Source organism: Chinchilla lanigera, unplaced genomic scaffold (assembly GCF_000276665.1).
Source record: "Chinchilla lanigera isolate Chin_1 unplaced genomic scaffold, ChiLan1.0 scaffold00010, whole genome shotgun sequence".
In the NCBI taxonomy this organism is placed as follows: domain Eukaryota; kingdom Metazoa; phylum Chordata; class Mammalia; order Rodentia; family Chinchillidae; genus Chinchilla; species Chinchilla lanigera.
The window spans coordinates 3,379,698-3,406,750 of record NW_004955411.1 but is presented as its reverse complement, the minus strand read 5'-3'; the positions used below and the strand labels follow the sequence as shown (position 1 = coordinate 3,406,750).

The following is a 27,053-nucleotide window of genomic DNA, read 5'->3' as shown; positions in this document are numbered from 1 at the left end:
GTGGTTGGTCATGCAGAAAACACTAGGAAATTGATGTCACAAGAAGTTACGGAGCAGAGAACGTCATGTCTTAGGAAGGGTCAGTGTTTCAGAAAAGTGTAAGAAAAAACTGTTAAACATGTGGAACTGAAGGTGGGGAGGTCCCTGCTCATGGCTAAAGATTGCCAGGAGTGTGAGCAGACACTGAGCAGAAGACCTTGAGGCCTGTTGGGTGGGACCAGAGGTGGCCCACAGCTAGGCTGGAGTATGAGGAGAGTGTGAAGGTTCAGCTGCTTGGCAATTGGTCCAAATTTGCATGCTTGGTTCAGGGTGCGTGTAGCGCTCTGGAGCAGGGAGGAAAGCTCCAGGTCAATAGGGAACATGCTCTGAGCTGCCTTTCCTGTCCTCCAGTATCGGAGGGAAAATCACCTTCAGGATAACAGAGAAATCCTTAGAACAGAGTAATTAGCTGAGGAAGTTGCAGTCAAAGGGGAGCAAGAACCCAAAGAAAACCAAATAAATGGAAGACAGACATACTATACCCAGGGACCGGAAGGGTCTACATGATAAAGAGGTCAGTTCCATTGAGCTCAGTGTACACATTTAATGCCACTGCTAGCAAAAGCTAGCAACATTTTTAAAAATATGTGACAAGATTATTCTTTATACAGAAGGGCAAAAGAACAAAAGTAACTTAAAACAATTTTTAAAAAGAAGAAAGTGGTGGAAGGGATTGCTGTACCTGATGCTATAGCTTCCTGTAGGGATCCAGTAATCAAGCAGAGTTGTGTTGGTAAAGGGTAGGCACATGACCAATGGAACAGTGAAGAAGCCACTCACATGTTCTTAGCTGATAGGTACAGAAGCAGTTCACTAGAGGAAGGAGAAGCTTTAGCAGGTGGTGCTGGAGCTGTCAGACATCCAGAAGCAAAAGTGAATCTCAGCCTTGACCACATACTTTGTACAAAGGTAAACTCAAGTAAAACATGGGATTCAATAAACCCTTTTAGAAAATCCTAGAAAGTCTTTGGGGCTCAGGGCTTGGCAAAGGGTTCTCAGACTTTATACCAAAATCGCAATCATAAAAGGAATAACTTAGACCTCAGCAAAATTAAAAGTTCCTACTCTATTAAGATGAGAAAAAGATAAGCTGTTAACTGGAAGAAAGTAGTTATAAACCATTCACCTGACAAAGTTGTTATTATCAAGAAATACAATCTCAAAACTCAACAGTAAAAGCATGGTATAGTTAAAAGGTAGCCCAAGACAGGACATCAACAGACATTTCACCAGAGCAGATACTTGGATGGTAAAAAGCACATGGAAAGTTGTTTGTACAAATGAAAACCACACAAGCCACCACACAGAGGGAAGGGGTAAATGAAAAAAGAGTGACTACCAAACTGTGGCGTGGATGTGAGATTCAAACTCAGTCCTGTCTGTTGCTGGTGGCAGTATGTAATGTATGCAGTCACACTAGAAAATGGTTGGCAGAGTCTTAACACGCTAAACATTCCTTCACTCGATGGTCTAGTAATCACATACCTGAGTGTTTATCCCAGAGAAATGAAAAGTCAGTTTCATTGAAAAACGTGTACATGAATATTCATAGCACTTTACTTGTAATAGCAAAAGTTGGAAATAACCTAGATGTCTTTACGTGAGTGAACATTTAAAGAGACTGATACGTTCACACTGCAGAATATAGTAACAGAAACTTAGTAATAGGAAGAAATTGCTGACACTTGAAATAACTTGAATGGATCTCGGAAGGGAGTTCCTGGGGAGCGGGAACCATTGTGACTTGTAGAGGTGTGTGTAAAACTTGCTCCCCTGCCAGCTTTCTCTGTTTGATGTTGTGCTATAGTATGGCAGATTTACCACTGGAGAAATTGGGTAGAAGGTACGTAGGACCCTTTATACTGTCTGCAAATTCCTGTGGATCTTTAATCACTTCAAATTAAAAAGTCCAAAGTAAAACTCCAGCCACCAATCATATGCTGCCTGTCAGACACACATCTACAGTCTGAGAACACCAAGAAGTTGGAAGTACGTAGACACAAAAAAAGTTTGTCCAACTAGTAAGCCAAGGGAGCTAATGTGGAAAAGGGATATTTCGTAATGTTGATCTGCCTCCACAGCTTCAAAATATGTGATGCAATGACAGAACTAAAAAAGGAATGGATACATCTGTATTCCTTTAGGAAGATTTTAGCATCGGTCAGCAAAATGCCCACTCTGGCCAGTGAGCTAAGGATGGCTTTTATGTTTTTAAAGTATTTGTCAAAGGAAGAATGGATAATATGTAACAAAGACTGAGTAGGAACTGGAAAACCTAAACTGTTCACCGTCTTACCTTGAAAGAAAAGGTTCACAGACTTCTATGTATTAGTCATCTTTTTGTCACTATAACAAAATACCTGAGGCAGCCTACTTTATGAAGGAAAAATTGTTTGTTAAGCTCACAATTGGAAAGACAGGAAACTCATGCAGCAATGCCTGGTTCTGGTAAGGATCCCAGGCTGCATGGTATCGTGGCAAGAGTGTGAGCATCCCATGTCTTTGTCTCTTTCTCTCTCATTATAAAGCTTTTAGGGTTCAGTTGTGAGGGCTTCACCCTAATGGCATAATCTAATCACCTCCAAAATCCTAAATGCTGGGGATATAGCTCGGTGGTATAAGCATTTGCCTGGCAAGCCTGAGGTCATGAGTTTGATTCCTGGTACCAAAATCCTAAATGCCATAGGGGGATTCAGTTTCTACCCTCTTGATTGCTTTAGTTTTGGGCATGAATTCTCAAACCACAGCATCTTGCTTGAACAGATCTCACAAGAACTGGTACAACAGGCAGAGATCACGTGGCTTGGGTCTTTTAGAGGATGGTCAGCAGGCTTCTCCAAACAGGACGAACATGTTCAAGTGCTTGTGATGAGTTTGCCAAGGACAAACTGTGGGATGGTTGCAAAGCAAGCCTCAGCAGATTTCAGAGTGTTGAAATTGTCGGTCCATTTTCAGACCATGTTAGAGGTAGGAGAGAAACAGTAGCAATAAATGTATTCTAATTATTTGAGAACTAGTGCACAAGAGAAACTACAGCGGGCGGCCTCACCAGGTATCCTGAATGACCATAAAAGTGCTGTATATCAAGTCTTCTCAAGTGAAGCTAAAAGCTGCCCTGAGAAGGAAGGTTACTTCATCTCTGTAAATTAGCATAAGAAAAGATCAAATGGAGATCATGTGGGAAGAGGAAAATAATAAAGAAAAGTGTAGGAATCCTATTAATGAAATAGGAAACAAACGTATAGTAGAGAAGAACTTTTTACAAGTGGATTCTTGCAGGAACTGTCTCATTGCTAGTTGCAATACAAAATGGTGCAGCCACTTTAGAAGAGAGTTGGCAGCTTCTTAGACAACTAAATATGCTTTGTGTGACCCAGCAATTGTACCCCGTGGCATTTACCAAAAGGAGTTGAATATTTATGTCCACATGACAACCTGCCCTCAAAGATTTTAGCATCCTTAGTTGTAAGTGCCAAAATTCTTATCTAGTAAAGGACATCTGCAAAACCACAATGGAAACCATACAGTGGCAACGTGTTCGAAGTTTTTCCTCCACAGTGTGAGTGAATCAGGGATGCCCTTCATCATTGCTGTTAAATGAGAGGTCCCATCCAACAGAGGAAGTCAGAAAAAGTACAAGCATAATTCGACACTGGGCATGGTGTCATAAGCCTGTAATTCCAGCACTCAGGAAGCTTAGGCAGGAGGATCACTGCGAATTCAAGGCCAGCCTGGGCTACATAGTGAGTTCAAGGCTAGCCTGAACTACATACCCAGACCCTGTCTCAGGAAAAAAAAAAAAGTGTAGTTTAAAGGAAAAAGGAAACTATTATCATTGGCATATGACATGATTGATATATATGAAAAATTGAAAAGAAACTATAGTCCAGTCATTCAAATTAATAAACAAGTATAACAGGTTGCTAGATATAAAATCAACATGTAAAGTTTATTATAAAAATAACCTAAAATTATTTTAAATTTACACTAACATCAAAGAAAAATGTGAAATAACGAGGAGAAAGCAAAAGTACAAAATCTCTATGTTGACAACTGTAAAACTCGTAAAAGAAATTCAAGGCGATGTACCTAAGTGGAGAGATGTGCTCCATTCAAAAGGGTGAAAGAGGACTTAAAAGTCTAAGATGTCAGTCTTAGAAAAGTGTAGGAATCCTATTAATGAAATAGGAAACAAACATCTTAAAAGTCTAAGATGTCAGTCTAAGATTTAACCCTAAATCTGTGACAGGACCACAGCATTTAAGGACTTATCACAAAGCAATGATAGCAGCAGAACTTGCTCGTGAAAGCATGGAAATACCTCACAATGTGGATCAAAAGGAACCACAGACAGAAGCATATAAGGGGTGATCAGAAAATAGAACAAATGTTAAATTTGTTAAAGAAGATTTATTACAGTAAAAGACATTGCCATTAATACCTCTCAAAATATTGTCCCTCATTTTGAATGCTTACCCCTCTGTCTTGCCGCTTCTGAAGCCATTCTGGGTATCTTTATGAGTGTCTTTAGTTGCCCTGTTGTGGTTGCCTCAATCTCCAAAATTCAGAATGTTTCATGGCTTGACTTTGGGGAAGAGCCTGAAGTCAGACGGTGCCAGATCCATTGATTATGATGGATGAGGACAAAAAGTGCTGTCCCAGAAGTGATGTGTGATATACATCACCGTCATGATGATGTATATGCGCTGTTCCTACACTGTTCCTACACTGCGCACTGTTCCTACACTGATAAGCTCTCATAATGTTCAGAATTTTCTGGAGTGCCTCAGCACCAAGTCAGCTCACACAGTTCCGTTGGGGGAAAAGACACAATCAGTGTCATGTTCATGTTGGATCTCGATTAATGCACTTTTGGGGGGCAAGGAGAACTGGGTGATTTCCCTTAAGGACTCTGAATCTTGGTGTCAGGATGAAAAGTAGAGACCCAAATATCATCTTCCACGATGACATTTCTTAGAGTGCTAGAACTGAAGCAGCATAATCAAAAAACTTCGATGAAATTAACAAAATTTCCTGTTAATGTACTGCTTGTGATCTGTGGTTTGTGGCACGCTTTCAAATATGCCTTCTCTGAATTGCAGCTCACAACTAACTACAGCAAACAGGTTTACTGTTGCTAAGGTTTGACGTGGCATTGCTGGTACTGAAGATTTCTGTCTTCCATACTATGGCTCTCAGCAGTAGCATTCACTGTAATTTTTCTATTATTATATCCCAAGATTATTTGTATAAGCTAAAAAAAAAAATAGTCTACAATTTGAGAAGTTAGTGGTAACTTTTCAGGAACAAGGACCTCTCATTTTTAACCTAGCACTATGGACTTGTGAAAACTCACATGGTATGTGTAGAATTTGTGTTTTAGGGGATGGCAAACTTCATGTATAGTTTACTTCAAAACAGACAAGTGAGAAGAGATGAAAAGAATAGACTGCATTATGGATAAGTTTACCAATCAGAAAATTATTCCTCCACAATCGGAAAAAGCATGTAACATCTGTTAGTACAAATTTCCTGTCTGTTTGATATCAACTGAGTGGGCCTTGCAAAGGGATGCTGGGCTAGGAACTGCTACCATGTCACCTTCACACAGTCTGCTGCTGGTGAGAGTGGGGACTGGAGGCCAATGAGTGGGTGAGCTGTGGTTGCAGTGTGTAGCAGGAGAGCTCTGGAGGTAGAAGAGGGAGGGCTTTATAGTGGGACTCTGATCATGAGAGAAGCATCCTACATCTCTGCTGACTAGAGCACCAGTCACTGACCTCCATGGCTTCAGAGGGCTGAAGTACACCTGATGCATCTGAGAAACTGAATGTACAATTCTTTTTCTTTTTTTGTACCGGGAATTGAACTCAGCACCTTGCACTTGCCACGCAGGCGCTTGAACCACTGAACTATGTCCCCAGCCTCTACAGTTCCATTGTAAGTTAAAATTCCACCTGTGGCTGCAGCCAAGCCAACGTAGTTCTAGACAGGATAGCACATTGTGTATTCACACACAAGTGCAAGGCTTGGCACACGGCAGAGGTGTCAGATCATAGAAGGGTACTTCCTGACAAGAAGTGTCAATGTGAGGCAGGGAATGATGTGTTCCTGTAATCGCAGGACTTTGGGAGACTGAGGAGAATCACAAGTTTGAGTCTAGCCTGAGCAACTTAGGGATTTAGCAAGATCCCACCTCAAAACTTGTTTAAAAAGTTTTTTTCTTTTCATTTTGTGTTTGTAATTTTATTCTTTTTTTAAGAGAAAAGCGATACAAAATATCAAAACAAGATAATAGAGAAACAAGGTTAATACATTGTATATTGTTACCTTCAAAGTAGTTGCTCAGATTACAAGACATAGGTGTGAATATAAGCACAGACCTTTCTTTTCAGTGAACTAAGAGAAATTAGTAGTATAACTATCTTGTACAAAAGTTTTTTAAAAGGCTGGGGACGTAGTTCATGTGAAGGCTCTGCGTTCAATCCACAGTACTGCAGAGAGAAAAGTAAAATAAAAAGAGTAAGCAGTACAGGAGGGCCCGTCAGAAGCAGAGCGCTTCGTCTGGAGGTACGTGGAGGAAACAACTTCAACACCTTGACCGCAGCTTAGTAGTTGTGCATCCCTGTGTAGTAGTCATCTTTCTAAAACACAAGTACCTTCAGGATACTTCAAAATAGTGCTGTGCTTCAGAAATCTTTTTTTTGGCAGTGCTGAGGATTTAACCTGGGGAACACTGAGATACATCCCCAGTTCATTTAATTTTTCCATCTTGAGACAAGGTCTCGTTAAATCGCCCAGGCTCGCCTCAAGCTCATGATCTTCCTGCCTCAGGTTGGGATTACAGGCATGTACCACCATGCCTAGCTAACAAAAACCTTTTGATCAAACTTTAGAATTTACTCTAAGATATTCCCAGTTCATGATAAATTTCTTAACAGTTACCACCTTACTGCATCTTAGTAAGGAAAGCATTGCTTTAAAGAGGATGCTTAATATTTTTGACCAATTTTGCATGCTTGTAGCTGGTCATCTGAGCAGCTGACTTGAAGACAACAGTATGCAATACAACAACCACTGGTGAGCTCCTGCCATCCTGTGTAGTGAGACTCTGTGTCATTTCTAATGGGTTTTTTTGTTTTTATTTTTTAATGCTCTTCAGTGGTTTGATCAATCTTGCATTCTTACATTTGGTGGTCTGAGCAACTTCATTGAAGATAATATGTAATATAACAACCACTGTTAATTCCTATCATTTCGTTCTGAAACCCTGTATCATTTTTATTGTTTTTGCGTTGTTTTTGTCTGTGGTTGGTGTTTTGCTGTTGTTCTTTTTTTTAATTCTCTTTAAAATTGAAAAAAATCTGTCACTGTTTCCTGATTTATTTTGGTTTTATATACTGTATTAGGTATATAATGACGTAAAATAGCTGTGTGTTAATTTGAGCACAGAAATAGAAGGTGACTGCTACCCTTGCTTGTTCTTGGTGGAGTCACGTGGACACTCACCATGCTGATGTGAGTGTGGGGTCCATGTGGCCAGGTGCTCCAGAGCTGTGAGGGGCACCTGTGGCTGCTGGTGGGCTGCAGCAACCCCGTGCAGCACCCAAGGGTGGCTTCTATTTGAGGACAGCGAGAACATTAGACATTAAGGTGGATTTGACAGTGAAAACAGGTATTTCATGTTGATGTGAAATTCTTGTTTTGTTCAACCATTAGCCTTTTGAGGTACATATGCCATTTTATTCTTAAGCAGTAAATACTCATTTTAAATGAGATTTTTGTAAGTGTTTATAATTAACAGCAATTGTGATTTTTACAAACACAGCCCACTGGTGTCTAATGTGATGCCTCCAGTGCTTTCACTCTCCCTTTGCCTTTGGAGAAAGCTTCTCAGAGCTGCAGACCCAGCAGGAAGTGATCTTGCTTGCAGGTGTCTTCCCGGTGGGCACAGCTTGATGTAGCTGAGAGTCATTTCTGTTTGCAGCCCTGTGGCTCCTGGGGCGGGACACTGACTGTGTGTAGCTGGGTCTGAAGGGCAGGCCTGAGCGAGCATCTGCTGCTCTGTCACATAGCTCCCCAGAGAGGTTCTCCCTCTTCCTCCCTCAGCCAGACTTGCTTGCAGCGCTTCTTACAGTCAGCAGAGCTCCTGAGAGTCAGCATGGTGTCTGATCTCCGGACAAGGGCACTGTTGTATATTTTCTGGTGTGTTCGTCTCCGTAGCTTGAATACATCAACCCCCGAGCTGTGCAGCTTGGGTCGCTCCTCGTCCGAGGCCTCACCACTCTGGCTCTGGTCAACAGTGCATGCGGCTTCCCCTGGGAGACGAATGAATTCATGCCCTGGAATGTGTTTGACGGGAAGCTTTTTCATCAGAAGTACCTGCAGTCTGAAAAGGGATACGCGGTAGAGGTTCTTTTGGAACAAAACGTGAGTTTGTGGTATTTTATTTTGCTTTGCACATTTCAGAAACAGTTGGAAGCCAGCACCTGTAGTACATCTGAAAATGCAGAGGCCTGGGCTGGACATCAGATGAGCAGGGCTGTTTGTCCTAATAGCCACTTAGGTTCACCAGGACAAACACTTTCCTTCATTGTCTGAGGCTTCAAAAATCTACACCACTAGTGTTCAGGTTAGTTAGATTCCCACAGCTACCTTCCTGACAAAAAGGTCTAGTTACTCAATGGCACCAGGAACCTGTGACCAGTAGCATTGTGTTGGTGTCCGTGTGCCTCAGCCTCTGATGGGAAGGGAGGGTTTTCACTTTCTGCAGAAGGGCAGCCATAGACCCCAGACCACGTGGTGGGGCACTTGAAAATACTCAGAAGGCTTCCCCGTCCCTGGGGATGTGGCTGCTGCTCCGCTTTCCGAGCACAATCACTGCGTGGTTCCTGGAAGGTTTCCAAATAAGGCCCCACGCCAAGCTCATTTGGAATGTTTAATACCCACAGGGAGGTGAAGACAGTGTGATCACAGAGAGCACGCTAGTCTGTTAGATGAAACGCTCCCGGCTTTCGTACCGAGGGAAAACATTTGCTAATGTTTGCCTCCACCCTTTCTCACGAGAGGAAAAAAGTCCCGGGGTGTCATAGGACTTTGTGTTCAGACTTAGAAGTGGTCTAAGTTACGCGTGGACAGCAAGCAGAGTACGAGATGATGGACTTTAGATTTGGGTGTTGCTGTAGCAGTGATGCAAGGAGGCAGCGCCTTCCAGCCACAGCCGGGTCCCTGTGGGCCTCTTGCCTTCTCTGCCTGGTCTCTGACTACACAGGTGAGTGTAGATGAAATAGTCAAGCGCACTGGATAGAATATTCACTAGTAAAATAGGAAGCTGCTAGGAAAGGGGTACTGCCCCTGCCTTCTGTCTGCTGCTGTGTGTGGCCTCAGCATGTCCTGTAACTAAGAATGGAAATAAGCAGATGCACAGCTTTTTAGGTAAGACTGTGTGCTAATCTAGGTTGCTTTTTAGCAATGAGTGCTTAACCCACGGAAGAGAAAGGTTAGGTATGTTTGCTTAACAGTGCTTTCCTGGGAGACTCAGCAAGGTCTTCTGAGATGCTCGTGTGATCACACTAAGGAGGACTTCGCTTGTTCGCAGCTGGTACAGAATGTGCAGCCAGCTGGTTTCAGTCTTTCGGGACAGAACCTTCATGGTGTGTGTCCATCCCTTCCATGTCGGACCCTGCTCGGCGTGCATTGGCCTCTTCCCAGGATGTGTGGCCAGCTCTCATTAGCATTCACTCTATTTGCAGAGATCTTGGCTCACCAAATTTCACAATCTGAAGGCAGTGGTGTGCAAGGCCTGCATGAAGGAGAACCGTCGCATCGTGGGCCGGACGCACTGGAACTCACACCACACAGGTGGGAAAGGACCAATCATTTCACTGCTCTGGTCACTCAGTGTTCTTGATAGGCCTAGCTCTTTCCTGAGGCTTTCTGGTAAAGGGTTCCAAGAGGAGCCCAGCGTGGTGGTGCACACATGCAATCTTAGCCCTTGGGAGGCTGAGGCAGGAGAATTGCTGTGCATGAGAGTCCAGCCTGGCCTACATAGTGAATTCAAGGTCTGCTAGATCTACATAGTAAGACCCTGACTAAAGAAAAAAAAAATTACAAGAAGAAGACAATGAAATGTCAAGAAAGGATTATGTTAATATGCTAGAGCTCTACTCAGTACTTTAAATTCTGGTCCCATTTAGAAAGAAAATTTCAGGAAACGTTGAATTATTCATTGAAAAGTGATGCTCTTTCTCTATGTGTATAACCTACTTCTTGCAGTCCTCCAAAGTACAGAGGCCACATGGTAGTGTTTAACTTTACAAAAGTTTAGATTTCATTTTTCCTCATAGCAAAGTCATGTTAGAAAAATTTAGTGTATAAAGAACATAATAAAAAAGGAAATACAAATGATCTCTAATTCTGTCACCTAAAGGTGAAAAGTGCAAACAGATGATACACTTCTGGAGTATTTTCCTGCACTTTTATGTCATGGTTGGTACTTGCTTCAGTTTTGAATCCTGTTTTTCCAGGTACCACTTAACTTACCTCAGCAGTCATGCTAAAAAGAAAACAGTAGCCACAGAATCTTCCACTGCTGGATAGACCCTGTGTATTTACCACTTTGCCTATTTTGCAATCTGTAGCTATTTCCATTTTTCTCATTTACATTGCCTTCATGTGCATTATTTTCTTAAAGTATCCTATACAGTTTGTACAATTATAGATCAGAATGTAATCAGATTTTGAGTAAATGTTGCCAGCTTGTTTTCTAAAATCCTTGTTTTATGTCATACCTTCACGTGCAGTAAGAATCTATTAGATGGAAACCTTGACAGCATTTAAAATCTTTTAAATTTGTTTTTATTAATTTGGTAGATGAATTTCATTGATTGAATGCTTGTTTTTTATGGAGTTGGACATGCTTATTGTACTAATGAGATTCCTTTAATTTTTTTTTCATGTCCTTCTTTGGTTAGTATCTATAGCTATAAGCATAGCAACGTCATTATTTTGTTGATGGGTAGGAGAACTCACTTGAGATTTCTACCCATCAGCCATCTCCAGGAGCCCTGTGTGATACCAGTGTGCACATGCCCTCCTGGAGGCAGTGTGGCGTGAGTGGCCCCGTTGGGTGAGCCTATCCTGCTGGGCCATGTGTATGGGGTATTACAAGAGATCAGCTAAGGTGTGAGGCTGATCCCAGACTGGGAAAAGAAAGCACTTTTTTCTCTGTTCCCAACTTTTTTCTCCATTTGAATTTTCTCCTACCAATTGCAGATAGACAGTTTTGAGATCCCAAAACAAAGGTTTATTCCTTGCAAAATAAATGTACTACATTCTCCTTGCATTGCTTGTTTCCCTCTGGTTGGCAAATGGGAATCAGAGTCTACCCTCCCTGTGCATGCATCCCTCATCATGATTGCTCGATGGCAGAGAGGCTTACTGATGGCTCCATGCAGGGTGTTTCAAGGTGGCTGTCATTACTGGCAACTGCATGCCCAGACTCCTGTGGTCACACTGCCCGTGTGTGTCCGGTGGTGAAGAAGGACGGCACTACTTGGTAGACCTCCACAAGTGCTGACTGCTGTTGTGTGCTCCTGTGGGCTGCTGGAAGAGCCTAGGGAAAAGCCACCCTTCCTGAGATGCATATGGAACTGACAGCTGCCCAGGGGATGGGGTTGCATGTGGCTCATGTGTCAGGCACCAGAACTGATTTTCCCAAGCGGAAACCTGCAGCACTGCAGTTAGCATCCCTGTGCTAACACTGTTCATGATTGACACCATGTGTGCAGGAGCTCAGCTGTGAGGGCAGCAGTCACAAAGGGGCTTTGCTTAGGAACTAAGAGCTGCAGCTGCACCAAGGAAGGGTGGTAGATGAAGGAAGGCCAACAGTTAGTTTTGGGTAAATCACTGCAGTGGAAGAAGAGCTGGGGAAGGTAAGTAGGAACTCGATGTAGGACCTGTCATATGCCAAACTCCAGTTGATGTTTTCACCCACTGTAAATTGGGGAAGATTTTGAAGTACTCTGATCAGAAATCTGCTCTTAGAAAGGTGACTGCACAGAAAATAAAGGAAAATGGGGCAAGGAGACCAGCTGGAGGCCATCCTGAGCCCTACGCAAGAGATGGCCTGGGAGGAGGTGCAGGGCTTACTCAGCACATCACAAATGCTGTCCCTCAGTCTTCTCCACTCACTGGTGCTTAACATCCCTGTGGCCTGTGGTCTGGGCGTGTTGAGTGGGTCCTTATCCCTTGTTTGCACAGTAGCTCCAGACAAAGAGAAACTGCGTCTTTGAAGGTGGCATGCGGTGCTCATGCCTGCCTTTGACTGAAGATCCTTCACCACATGAACCCAGCCTCGTGTCTGTGGAACAGTAGAACCAGTGGTGGGTGCTGCTCAGTCTCGGGCCTCTTTCTTTGTGAGAGCACTGGGAAATACCAAGATTTTTTTTAAAACAGAACAAAACTCATACATTAGTGCTTAATCCAGCCTTCTAGTAGACACAAATAGAACAAGATATCCACATTTTGAAACTTACGAAAATTTTACAGTGCAAGAGGTTTGTGTTAGTGAGTTTGTGGGATATTTGGAGGAGTTCATTAACGAAAGGAGTGTGCTCCGGGCAAGAGTCTCTGCGGTTGAGTTGGCTTGAGGGGACCAGAGGTGGGGCCCCTCCTTCCTTTCGGGTTAGCAGCATCTGGCCCCGTCACCCCCAGGGCAGAATCAGTGAGCCCGTCTTCCTCTTGAACACAGGTGGTAGAGCAACCTGTGGAGCTGTCCTCCACCCTTCAGCAGAAAGCCAGCTGCCCCATTCAGGCTGGAAGTACGGGTTTGCAACCCTCTTGGGGCCAGACTGTGCTGCAGCCCCACCTCAAGCTGTCCATGCCATTGGAGCCTTGTTGCTTTGGAAACCTCTGTGCTTAAACCCAGGGTATCATGACTAATGTCTGCTGACATATTTACCATACTCCGCAGGGAGGTGGGGAAGACAGAGTTCTGGCTCCCACAGGACGAGCTCTGCATACAGCCGTTCTGGGCAAGGACAGCTGTGGAGAGACCAGGGTCCAGGTAAGAGGCCACTGCACACTGCTGGCTCTTCAGCCACATTCCTTCTGTATTGTATCATGGCTGCCTTCTGCAGGTCAACATGAGTTGTGTGTTTACAGTCGGGCAAACCAGTCAAGTGCTGGCATATTTCGTTCACTGTGTAGTGCTTTCACAGTTGAGGAGACTGATAGTTGCCTTGGTATCTCTAATTCCTTGTTCAGTGAAATGGGGACACACAAATTCCCTGCTTGCTTCTGGCTCATCTGCTCCTTGCCACTGTGTTTTCTGTCAGTTCATTCATCTGTTCAAGACTGTTGGTAATTTACTCAACAGAAGGCTCTTACAAAGGTTTATGCAGAAAGTTGATCCTTCTAATGAAAACACTAACAGGAACATTCTGGTATTTTCCACATGTAAGGGCCACAGTATGATGTGGGAAATGAACCACACCCTTGGCTTCCTACACATGTAATACAGATAACTTTTAATGCTCATATTATGCAGAATTTAGTGTATAATAATTTGCATTTAAATACATAAAGAACCTCACATAGGTATTTAAACTCAAATTCTTTAGTTTCAAGAGCCAAACTTACAGATTCTTAAATCACCTAAGATTTTACTTAATTTTATCCTTTTATGCAGACACACTTTTAATTCACAGCTTTTTAAATATATTTTGTAAACTCCAAAATGTAGAGGCTTCACATGTTGCTCAGATTGCTATCCAGGGGACAGTGAGTCTTCAGCATTAACCCAATGGGCACTTTTGGTGCTGTTCCTGGGAGCAGCCAGTGCAGGCCCCCTCTGTGCTACTTCCAAGAAGGACTGGTACCCAGGCTGCGGACAGTGCTTTTGTCCAGCACCACACCTGTCCTCTTGGCTTCCTCAGTGTTCACACTTAGCAAAGGGTGGAGCCTGCCATGTAGTTCATGCAAACCAATTTCTGTGAATGTTTGTGAAATGCCCACCCCAGCCAAGAAGAGCTCTATTAGCATAGAACTGTGTTTGTTTGGAAAGTACCCTTGAGCTAGCGAAACCTGCAGAGACTACCTCACCACATCCTGCCACTGTCTGTCATCTGCAGCTTCCGCTGACCCAGATGGACCTCCTCAGTGGCATGCCTTTCTCTTACAGTCCGTAGTGCAGCATGTCCATGAGGATTGCTGCCACTTCATTGCCAGACATATCATCTCTGCATCCGCTTGTGCCACGTGAATTTCTGTTGTTCTGCATATTTGAGTTTTTAATTTGGGAGGTACTGCAGTTCACTGTGATAAGCCACAGACAGCGAGGCCAGAAATGACCAGAGGGACTGTGACTTGCCAGGAACTAGATGGCATGATTAGTAGGCTGAGGGTGCTGATGCAGCAATCACAGGCTACCTTGGAGCTCAAGGTGCTCTGGCGCCTGCAGCCAGGTGATGTGGTCAGCATGGCACTGACCTGTCACTGCTAGGTAGAGTAGGTTTGGGGCACCTCAGGGTGCTGCCAGTGTTGTGGCTGTTAAATCTTCAGGCTGACAGGCCTCCTAGTGTACTAGGGGGATGTCTGACAGAAACGTGAGCCTAACAGGGGCGCTTCCCTCCCTCCCTCTCTGCTGTTTCGAGTAAGGCGTCTGAGAGCGTCTCTGTAATGAGGTGACGTTTGAACGAAGACCTGGTGAGGTGGGAGCAGCCAGCAGGAGCGTGAGGAAGGCTCTCAGAATGGCCAGCTGGCAGCAAGGAGGCCTGTGCAGGCACAGGCAGTGGCAGGGACGGAGAAGGTGGAACTCAGAGTTGATCCCACGGAGACACTTGGCCAGGGGATGGGCAGGGGATGGGCAAGAGGTCCATGTCCATAGTGACCAGAAGCCACCAAGTGCTGGAGGCCTCTGGACCTTCCTTATAAGGCTTCCCGTGACACATGAGATAGCATGAAACACAAGCAGGTGTTTGGCTTGGAGTGGTCACTTGGGGTGAGGCGAGGTCCCCGCCTGTTTCTAGGTGTGTTTGAGCCCCCTGTCCTCTGGCTCCAGGCAGCCTGGTGAAAGTCAGGGCTGTGCACTAAGGCTTTAGCTCTTAGATAAGGGCTAGGGAAGAGGTGAGGGCCTTTCTTGAGGCAGATGGCTTCCTCTACAGAAACTAATTGCTCAGAAGTTGCCCCTCACCATGGTTTTTCCTTCCTCAGTGCCTGTGCTCACCCAGTGTGCCCGTGAACAAGGTGACCTTGTGCTTACCTTCTCGCCCAAGAATGCTCCCTTCCTCTATCTAGAAACCAGAGCTGAGGCTGAGTGATGACTGGGCGGGGAGAATGAGGGAGAACTGTAGTTCTGCAGACTTGGCCCCCACGGGGAGGAGAGGTCTGACCTCCTCCTCCCCAGCTGGGAGCGGGAGTGACCTGCCTGACACTCACCTAGAGGAGAAGACCCCTGACCGACACCAGCTGGAGGAAAGCACTGACCTGCACCAAGTCGAGTCTCCACCAAAGGACATTATCCTGGATTACTCTCCTAATACCTCCTCTTGTTTACCAGGCAGCTGGTCTGGATTACCTCTGTGTCCCTTAGCTGTGCAGTTCTGTGATTCTTTGACCCTATTTTTTCATGGTAAACAGTGAGGAATAAATGTTAACACCTAAGGGCAAGTAAGGAAACTACTACGCAATATTGTTGAAAAGCCATCGTCAGGAGCAGGCCAGTCTCTGCCCATGTTAGAGCTGGATGGCGTGGGGCCTGTTGGTACCTGGCCTTGAAGCCTCGTGAGACAGTGAGAGCTGCAGGCTTTTTCTCATATTCCAGGGTCCAGAGGCACCTGCCAGGGGCTCCTACAGGCAGACCTGTCTCTGTTTCTAAGTCCTCCACCTCCCAGGCCCTGCATGTGCAGATTGTTCAATCCTGTGGCCTATTATGAAGGGTTCATAGCTCAGTGATAAATTCATACTAAACCAGCACCTGTCCGAGAGCTTTGTTGTGTCTCCTGAGCCTCATACCAGAACTTGTCCATCTTACTTTCCCAGCATTAATTATGGTTTTCTTATTGTTTATGTTGAACTGTTTATAAAAGAATTTTTTTCTATCGCAAAGAAAACTGTCACTGGGTGCAGTGAGGCAAACTTATAATCCTAATTAACTTGGGAGGCTGAGGGTGGAGGATCCCAAGTTCAAGGGCAAGCCTGGGCAACTTTGCAAGACACTGTCTCAAAATGAAAATGTGAAAGAGGTGTGGGTGTAGCTCAGCGGTACAGTGCTTACCTAGAATGTACAAAGCCCTGGGTTCAATTTTGAGTATCACAGAAGGAAGACACTATCAATTACATCTTTAAAAAGTAAAATAAAGGGGGCTGAGGGTATAGCCAGCACAAGATCCTGAGTTCAGTTCCCAGCACCAAAAAATAAAATAAAGTAAAATATAAATAAATAAATAAATAAATTAATTAAAAAAAAAAAAAAAAAAAACAAAGAAAATACATGGAGGCCTGACTGTGACCTTGAGTTGTCTGTGTCAGTAGGAAGCCCTTTCCCAGGGCATGGCCATTAGGCCCAGAAGAACCTCTTGAATGTTAGCTTACGCTTTTGCTTGGTAGGTTGGCAGTGGTTTAAATTAGATAAGGAGAGCCCTTCTTCCTTGGATTGGCAGGAAGCTATGAGTTGGTTTTCTCAAATTCTGTTAGAAAACATTAAAATGGTAGAGTGACCTCCCTAGTGCATGACGTCAACATTCACCATCATTCCCTGTTCTGTCCCAGAGCGGAAGTATCTGACTCTGGAAACTGCATGAGGATAGCATGTCCCTTGGGTTGTCCACACACAAGTTGGTCTGTTGCAGCCACATGCTGTGGGTCCCGCCAGGAGGCCAGGGCCATTGTGGTTCCATGTGTCCCTACTTGTGTGGCAAGTGACATCAGGCCAAGAGGCCTGTAGCAGGAGTGTCAGGTAGAAGTGAGTACTGGCTGGTGAGGGCTAGTGGGCCTCCCACAGACCTGACCGTCAGAGGCATGCAGTAACAGGCAGGTCAGGAGGAGACAGCTCCAGGTCCAGGCTTGAAGCAAGGGCACAGAGTTGAAATGCCAGGCTCCACAGTGGTCAAGTGGGTATCACTCCCAGTGATCCACCTGAGGGGCAGGCAAGGCTCCATGCACAGGGCTGCTGATCACTCAGATGATCCCCGAGCTGGTCAACAGTACAGCGATGGTGTAGACAGTGCCAGGTGTTCTGTTGTGAGCCGCAATGCTTTGCTTTTAATACAGTGCATTCACCCATAACTACCGATTAGTTTGCACTTCGTTTCTGACCATTTCTTCAGGATGCCACTTATGTATATAAACAAAAAGCCAGATAACCAAAAACAGCATGCATTGCTTCCTGACCCAGAATGAACAAGTGACAAGATTGTGGCCAGTGAGTCATAAATACGCCAGTGCCAGGGCACACAGGTTGGAGGCAGTCAGTCCTAGCAAGTGAGTGAGCCTGCAGCAGCACATCAGCTTTTCTTGCCTCACTCCTGGCTGCCCAGAGTGGATCCCTCCCAGGCTGGGGAGTCAGGCCGCATGGTACAAACCCATCACTACATGGCCACTTGGAATTTCAGGAAGTATTTGGAGCTCTGCATTAGGTTTGTGTCTGGTTGGCCACAGGGCCCAGTGGCAAGTTTGCCCACTGCTATTCTGGTTACTTGGAAGCAAAAAACGGCGCTGCCCAAATACAGCCTAAAATCTGCTGAGAGGCTGTGCCTGGGTTTGAGACTTCGATCTTTGAAGGAGAGCCCGGCTTTGTAGGGTGGATCATAGTAGGAACACAGACTGCCCTGAATGGCCCTGGGGTGGGAGAGGCTCCCGGGGTCGTGGGACAAAAGGCTGACCTGAGTGTGGCGTGCTGGGCTGGCATTGGTGAGGGTCCTAGGACCAGAGCAGTTGTGCTTCTGCCAGGTGGCTCAAGGCAGGAACGCACACTAACTTGCAGCTGGCCATGTGTGGACGGAAGTTTGCAGGCGTGCTGTTGGTGGAGCTAGTTTTCTTATGCTCTATGTTTATGTAAAGTGTCTGTCACACAGTCTTTCATAAGGACTGGGGTGTTTTCCAGGTCAGATAATTCACTTTTTCACTATTAATTATTGCAGCTGAACTTGAGGCCAACACATATTTTGCGGGATTTTGCCTACACTGAGCATAGTCCTATTTTTGTATTTTGTGTTCCAGGGTAGAATCAAAAGGCAAAATTCTTGGTGTTAGCAAACTCAAAGCGCCTCCTAATGAAAGTGTTCTGTTACTGCCAGAGTTGGCAAGGTTCCAGAGCCTGGACAAGTGTGGGCCAGGTGGGGAACTGGGAGCTATTGGAAAGCAAGACCTCCCTGGGAGTACACCCCTGAGGTGGTCAGCTTCAAAGAGGGGGAACAGCCACACTAAGAACAAATGGATACCACGGCCTCACCCTTGCTGTTATTCGCCAAGCTGGGAGAAATGATGTGTTAGATTCCACAGTTGGGAGCTGTAAGCTTGCCTGGGATTCTTGACATTCTGCCTTCTCCATGGTAATTCTAAAGAGGCCTGAGCACTTATCAAAGTGCTTTCCATCATCTGGGATAACAAGGGTGTGGGAATCATCATGTTCATTTGTTCTGGCCATCTGCCTGCTGCCGGAGCCCTGAATCTTCACACCTCTGGGGGTCATCGGGCATGGTGCTATAAGGCCGTGCTCTGGGAAGGCCGTGCTCTGTGGGCCGGTGGGAAACAAGAGCTCAGAAGGGTTGTGCAGGTGTTCTTTATAAGGTGTGATACACTTGTCACCTTTTGCTACGAGGATGGCTGTGCTCTGAGTCTCCTCCCCAACAGTCTCTATCAGAAAGGCAGAAAATGGCCATCCATGCTATGGGCCGGGGAAGGAAGCTCTGGCTTAGCCTTGGAAAAGCCACACACATGGCTTTTTCTGTGCTTGGTAGAAAGGCTCTTGTGAGCCATCTGCATATGAATTTCCATTTCCAAAATCATTAGCAAGTAATAAGAGTCTAGATATCATGCAGATGGTTGGAACTGGTGTTAAGAGGAACAGTTTTGACAGTTTCCTTCCACTAACAGCACTAGCTCCTAATTAATTGCTTCCACTTTAATGGAATAATTATAGAGCAAAATTTTAATGACAGGTGGCCACAACTGAAAGAATAAAGCTCTGTTCTTGTACACAACTCAGCGTGCCATTTTTTATGCAGGCTAAAAATGTGCAGGCTTCGGTTTGAATATTTGGAAAGAGTTAATTTTGACTTTGATTTTCATGTCTGTTTGGGTGCAGGAAGCAGACAGTATGAGCATGACCAGTGGAAAAGGTACTAGGCGACTTCGAGTCGGTTCCTCACCTGCATCTTCTGAAGAGGCAGTAGACTACGTTTATACAATAAGTCTTTCATCGAGTGCAAAGTTCTAACAGGGTTCAGGCTGCATCCTCCTTACCAGAATCAGCCTGGTGGAAGAACAGTTTGCTTTCTCCAGAAGAAGTGGGGAGAAGAGTACAGAGTGGCTGGACGTAGCCCAGCCGCACCGCCTTCAGAGCAGAGTCCACAGTGATGCTGCCCCACCGCATCTGCAAGGGGCAGGCGGCGGGCAGCCAGACCTCAGTGGAAAGAAGCAAAGTGCTCTACGCAGTGGCTTTGCTCTTGTGAAGCTTGTTTTCACACGTCGAGCCTGAGTCCATGGCCCAAACAGTCTTTAACATTGTGTATGTCATCTCATTCTTTGCATCCATTGTATGAGACAGTGTTGATTTTTTTAAAAATCTTTGGCTGTATCCTATTGTTTTAAACGCAACACTAGATTGTGAAAAGATTAAAAAGTCTTTGAAAACGTATCTGACAGCCATTTAGTATTTCATAAATTTTGTCATTAAAAATTCTACTCAAATACCAAGTTTCCAACTGTTTTTCCTTTGGTTTCCCTAAGTGCTTGAACAGAAAAATAAGCAGACGCCAAGTTCTCACCTTCCTGATGGAAGAGTTGGTTCTGCCTGGGGCAGGACGCAGTGTGTGGGACTCATGGGTCTGTTTGTTGTGTCGCCCTTTTATTTTGCCAGGTTTCAGCTCTGTTTTTTCCAGCAGCTCCTGTAAAAAGGCCTGAGTTCTCATGCAATCGGGGAGGAAGCCTGCAGCGTGCATGTTGGGAGGAGGCAAGAGCTGAGCTGCCGAGAAGCCTAATTTATAGAGCTACTGATGAATGGCACATTTGCTGCTCTTTATCTGTGAGCACTGAAGAGCATTTGTTTCTTAAAAACATTTTAAATGAGTCCAAGTTCAGAGTAATCCTTTTCATGGAGCAATCTCCAGATAATCCAAGAGTTGAAACTTTAATCCTCACATTAAGCTGAGCTATATCTATGGATATGGATAATAAATAGAAAGCATGCTAGATTAGGCTTAGAAGACAAGAATTTTTTACTATAAGAACTATTAACTACAGGCTGGGCGTGGTGGCGCATACCTATAATCCCAGCACTCCAGAGGCTGAGGCAGGAGGATCATTGCGAGTTCAAGACCAGCCTATGCCACATAAGTGAACTCAAGGCCAGCCTGAACTGCATAGCAAGACCCTGTCTCAAAAAAAAAACTGCAAATAAAACTGCTAAAAAATATATAAAGAAGAAAACAAGTATCTTATACTCCCAACCTCCAACCCCAGCAAAATAAACCTTAAGGGAGTTCCTACCAGACATTTTGCTATGCGTATGTTTGGATTTTCCCCCCGTTCATGTATACAGATTAATGAGTTTATTTTGGCAGATTTGTACGTGCACATAACATACTTCGATCGTTCTGTCCCCTAGTTTCACTTTTTTTTTTTTTTTTGCTTGCACAGGGTGTTCGTGTTCATTATATACTGTGCTTTGCTCTGGCTCACTTCATGTCTCGGTCTAGGACCTGGGAGTTGGCTGTGCCTGCCAGAGTCCTTTCTGAGCCCCACTGCCATCCTGAAGCTACCTAGGTAACTTTCGAGAGGTTATATCCTTCCATTGCTGCCTCTTTAAAATCAAAATAAGCCCCTAAACGTACTCGTGTCCAGTCTGCATATCTGCAGTTAGTGAGGTTCCCAGGCCGATGGCTCAGGTGTGAATATAGTTCCTGAATTGGTCCTGCCCGAAAATTCAGTCTTGTGTTTACCAAAAAGGGTCACGCGGTCTCCAGACATTTGTATTTCTTGGGTTTGTAACCATAACCACTGCTTTCAGGTCCCTCTTGAGGATATTTGCGTACCTAATTTCCTTGTGTGCATATCTATAATACTGTTTCCTGGCTGTGGAAATAGCCCCCCCCCCATTTATTTCATCAGAGTTTCCTATCTAAATAACCGCGTCTTATTCCTTACAATTTCTACTCCTGTGAAACGACCGCTGCTTCTGTTTCTTTGCTACCAATTTATATAACATACATTTCTGTGAAACTCATTTCCATTCATAATATTTAAACTCTACACCTACCCCGGCACTCGGGATTGCTGTGAGTTTGAGGCCAGCCTAGGCTACGTAGTCAAAGGGTAGCCCTGAACTACATAGTGAGACCCTCTCTCTCAAAAAAAAAAGTCACTAAAATATTTATATTCAGTTAGCAAAGCTTAAGTGGCCATTGTGTTAATGTGATGAGTATTACATTAGACCAGTGCGTTGACTTTTTCATAACTTAATATTGCTTATAAGTTACCTCTGCAGTCAAATCTGATAGAATTTCCATATTATCAATTTAAGTGTAAAAAGATGTGTTTATTACTCATATTTTCATATTCATTACTCGGAAGACATTTCAGTGTCCTGTAAACCTGGATGTTTGTGGAAACCATCAGTGATGGGAAGGAAAGGCACCTGGATGTCTTTGCTTGGGAATGCAGCAGTCACCCAAGCACTGGATCGGCAGAAGCAGGTGCAGTATCTTCAAGCTGACCTCACTGTGTCTCTGAGGCAGGGTGATTCTTCAAGAGACTTCATTTCTGCACTTGCATTGTTTGAAAAACATGTATTTAGGGCCGGGGGTATAGGTCAGCGGCACAAGTGTCTGCCTGGCAAGTGCGGGATCCTGAGTTGGATTCCCAGTACCAAAGCAAACAAAAAAACCCATGTTCTTAGAGTCAGGAAAAAAGTTAATTTGTTGGGGAGACCAAAGACAAAAATATTTCTCTATCCACTGTTATTAGCCAGACCTCCTTATTGCTACATACAAGCCATAATATATCCCTACTTGTGCAAATTGATAAAAATAGAATTGCTGATTCAAAAAAAAATTTAATAGGTATTGTGAAATAGGAAGAAAATGTTCAGATGCAAAGGGGAACAAAGGAGAAGGGAAAAGGAAAGGGAAAAGTAAAAAAAATGACACTTCTCAGATGAAGAAATACAAATGGCAGATACATGAAAAAATGTTCAGCGTCATTGGTCATTCAAGAAATGAAAATTAAAACAACACAGATTCCATCTCACTCCAGAAAGAATGGCTATCAGCAGTTCTTTGAAATCAACCAGTAACAAATGCTGGCGGGGTTTTGCGGGGAAAAGGAGCCCTTCTCCACTGTTGGGAATGTAGACTGGTACGAGCCCTGGGGAAATAAGGGTGGAGGTTCCTCAAAAAACTAGGATTAGAGATCCCAACTATTCCCCTTCTGGTATTTTCCCAGAAGAATTAAAAAACATCATACCACAACAGTATATGTGCACCCATGTTTATGTTCAATTTCTAATAGCAAAATCTTAGAAACAACCCAAATGCCTGTCAACTGAGGAATGGATAAAAAAGATGTGGTATTTTTGTGCAATGGAGTACTACTTAGCTATAAAGAAGGATAAACTCGAGGCTTTTATAGAGAAATTGATGCAAAGTAGAGACCATACTCATAAGTAAAATAAATCAGACTCATGTGTAAACATCATATTGTCTCCCTAGTGTAAGAAACTAAAAGAGTAAATAAGATCCAAAATACACAATAGATATTGTGAAAGGGAAAGAAACTGCTTAAAAAGAAAGAATAACTGGGATGAGGTAAGAAAAAAATATACCTGTATCCACAAGATAGCTAAAATAATTATACTAATTTCTATTCATCAAAAGGAACAGTTTGTGCTTACATTGTTTGATAGTTTTGCATGCGTATATCTTATAATCTGAGCAACTACATTGTAGATAACAATATGCAATATAGCAACCATTGTTAATTTCCTATTTTGTTTTTGAAATTCTGTATTTTTGGGTTTTTTTTCTCTTTATAATAAAAAAATGAGAAAAGGAAAAAATGGAAACAAAACTTTTGTAAATGGGGTGGGATTTAAGAGTTAAAAGGAGGGTAGGGGAATGAGAAAAAATCAAGTTATATCATGTACAGGTACAAATTCTCTGTAATGAATGTGATCATTATGTGTATCTAAAATGTACCAATAAAAATTGATTGAAAAAAATAAATACATTTACTTAATGGAAAACTGGCTATCCACATGCAGAAGATTGAATCTCGACCTCTATCAGCATGGACTAAAGTTAAAATAGATCAAAGATCTGAATGTTAAAGCAGAAACAATCTACTGGAAGATAAAATAGGTAAAACTGGAAAATTTAGGCGTAGCAAAGGACTTTATAAGCAACTTCAGTTACACAGAAATGACATCAAGAATCAACAAATGTGACCATGTCAAATTTAAAAGCTTCTACACAGTAAATGAAACAACTAACAGTGAAGAGACAAGCTACAGAATGGGAAAAAATTTTTTGCCAGTTATTCCTCAGAGGAATACAGTAAGTCCTCAATTTACAAATGAATTCTGTAAATCGGGTTCAATCGTAAGTCTGCCAAAGTGAATCTAGTTATACAACTTTGACACAAATATACACTGTAAAGCATTAAAAGCAATACAGTAAGTTCTCTTCTGTACTAATTGTACACTGTCACTGTACAGTAAGTACACAGCAGAACAATTCTGACAGTGTCCAGCAGACACATGAGCTACCTCTGTGATTTGTTCACATCTATGAATATCTGTAAAACGAGGTCTGTATCTAGAAGTTCGCAACTCAAATGTTCGTAAGTCAGGGACTTAATCTATCTAGAACATAAAAGAACTCAAAAAAGAAAAAACTAAAGCCTTCCCATAATAAAAGACCAAGTCAAAAAATAGGTAACAAGTGAATAGACAGTTCTCAAACAGTACATATGGCTAATACGTGAAAAAATGTTCATTTCTGACCATTGGAGAGATGCAAACCAAAACAGAGTTTCTGTCTTACTCTAGAAAGAATGGCTCTCATCAAGAAATGAGGTAACAACAAAGGAGGAAGAAAGAACCCTTCTGCATTGGTGGAAATGTAAATTAGTACAACCATGATGGAAATCAGTATGGAGAGTACTCAGAAAACTAAATCTAGGAATTTCATTCAAGCCAGCTATTCCCATACTCATGATTATAGCCGCACAATTCATGATAACAAAATTTTGGAACCTGCCTATATCTGTCAACAGATGAATGGGTAAAATGTGGCATTTACATCAGAGTACTCTGCTGTAAAGAAGGGTAAACTTGACTCATTTGTGGGAAAAGGGGTGTACCTACAGATCGTGTTAAATGGAATGAATCAGACACACAAGGTTAAATATTGCATGGCATTTATATGAGAAACCAAAAAAAGTGAAATGAAAGCGAATAAGAAACAGGGAGATAAGTCTTTCACAAAAGATGAAGAAGGGGGAGGGGAGGGGAGGGGAGGGAAGGAGACGAATAAAGAATGAAGATGTGTGAACATGTATCAACCTCCCATAAGGAAGGTGATCATGTACTACAAACGTGGATTTAAAGATTAATATATATGGATGTTCAAATTTTTGGCTGATGCTACGAAATTACCCTTTCAAATGGGGGCAGTACCTTGTGCCTATCTCTGTGAGTGGCTGACCACTTGTATCTCACTGTGCATGGATTTCAGTCTTCTTAATTTTTACCCATGGGATAAAAAAAAGGATATTTGAATGATTTAGTTTGCATTTCTCTGAATGTCAGGTTTTATCCCCCCGTATTTATTGGTCATTTATATTTCTGTGAATTACATCCTTGGCCAAACATTTTAGGTAATTTTTATATTGATTTATAGCCTGCCCCAAAAACATCTCATTGCCACCTCCATGGTCCAGGCTTTTGAATGCCACAGGACTCACTTCCACAGCCTCTTCTCACACTGTCCCCACACTCACCCTGGCAGACCTGGCATTGGCCCTGCGTGTTTGGGCCAGGTGGGGCGTCTGCGCTTCGCTCCTGCACCGGCCTGCTGGACTTCCTGACACTGAGCTGTATGAAGCATCACTGCTCTGAGACCCGGTGAGCGTAGCACTGATAGAGCTAATGGCCGTGCGCCATTCTCGGGAGAGCCCCGTGGGGTGTGAATAGCTAGAACACAAGCAGATGTCACAGCCAGTACTTGGCAAAGGTGGGGTCACATAGCCCAGCACACAGTACCAACACTGGAGCTCATGAGATGAACCAGCATGTGGCCTGTGGGAAGGTTCTTGCCAGGCTGGTCATACGGACTGACTGTGGTCTTCGGCCTCAGCAACTTGCAGACCCCTAGCAGCTCTCCCAAGGGCTAAGGAGACACTTGCTTATCCTAGAATAGGCAGGGCACAGTCTAGTGAAAGAATAAAGTTCTCCCAGTGTATCTCAACATCTGCTTTCACAGGACTATAGATCTATAGCCACACACATGCAGACACCTGGAGCCCACTTCACCCAAGAGACTGCAGCCTGCAACCCCCCTCGGTCTAGCACTTGGTCTCTACAGTGCTGGCCTCCGTGCCCAGTGCCTCCCCTCAGCAGGACTGCAGGACAGCCCTAGTTCTTCCATTTGTCCTTGAGTTGGCTCAGACTCAAGTGGCCATGCCTTGGGATGGAGCAGCGTGTATGGTAGCAACAGGCACTGCCCAGAACACAGGCACTAAGCAACAAGTTGCACACCTTTTTCAGTACTAATACTCAGGTGGCAGGCTGGATGCAGTGTGTGTGTGTGTTAGATGGTTTCTCTGCCTGTATGTGCAGCCAGAAAAGAAAGGCCAGTGCCCTGGAAGCACAAGGAGTCAAAACACAGAACTGCAGACACAGCACCTTAGTCAGGGGACCTTCGGAAGCAACTTTCCCATGCAGACGTGTTAGTGCAGGGGTCATGTTCAATGTATTGGTGCATAGACATACGTCGAGATGTATTTTCAGAGAAGAACAAAAAACTTCCACATAGCTCTCTCTGGTCAGCAGGACTTCTTTGTGACGGCTGTGTTTGGGGAGGGAAGGGAGAGGCTGAGTGTGAGGCACACCACCAGTGCAGTGTCCGCTGGCAGCTGCCTGAATTATCACAGTGAGTTATCAGTGGCCCCTTACAGTGGATTTCTCAATGGTTATTCCAGCGTGGATCTTGTGACAATTTGTCAATACATAACATCGTTGGACTTTTGATGTCACAGCTCCTTAGTTGTGATACTTTGTTCAAGTTTGTGTAGCCAGAAGTGACCCCTTGTCATTAGTTCAAGAGTTATTCCCTGGGTACATGGAAGTGGCTGGTTGATTTCTTCTGTGGTTCATGGATTATTTAAGAGGGTATGTTTAATTTCTCTGTGTTTGCACAGTTTCGGTGGCTTCTTTCGCCACTGATTTCTAGTTTCATTGCACTGTGAACCAATAATGTACATGATATAACTTCAGTTCTTTTTCATTCACTTAAGCATGCTTTTATGGGCTAGTAAATGGTCTGTTTTGGAGAAAGTCTCATATGTTGCTGAGAATATGTGTTCTCTTGTTGTTGAGTGGAACACTTTGTAGATATCTATTTTTTGTTTTGTTTTGTTTTGTCGAGCTAGGATCTCACTGTGCAGTGCAGGCTGGCCTTGAATTGGTTATATAGTCCAGGCTGGCCTCGAACTCAGAACGATCCTCTTCCCTCAGCCTCCCAAGTGCTGGAGTTACTGTAGATATCTATTAAGTCCACATCTTAACAGAACGTTCAACT

At 43.8% G+C, this 27,053-nt stretch overlaps 1 protein-coding gene across 3 annotated transcripts in view; it reads left to right on the top strand.

Annotated features, from left to right (window-relative positions):
• The window catches only part of Fam120b (family with sequence similarity 120B), a 91,341-nt gene extending 71,391 nt beyond the window's left edge, over window positions 1-19,950 (top strand). For 2 of the 3 annotated variants that reach the window (XM_005377628.2, XM_013510751.1), the window contains exons 7-10: window positions 8,260-8,466; window positions 9,789-9,897; window positions 13,010-13,102; window positions 19,343-19,950. In XM_005377628.2, coding sequence (XP_005377685.1) covers window positions 8,260-8,466; window positions 9,789-9,897; window positions 13,010-13,102; window positions 19,343-19,383 — 450 coding nt within the window. In that variant the 3' untranslated portion in view covers window positions 19,384-19,950. The remainder of the gene's footprint in view (window positions 1-8,259; window positions 8,467-9,788; window positions 9,898-13,009; window positions 13,103-19,342) is intronic. The other variant, XM_005377627.2, reaches the window with a different exon arrangement.
• The last annotated feature ends 7,103 nt before the right edge of the window (window positions 19,951-27,053 follow it).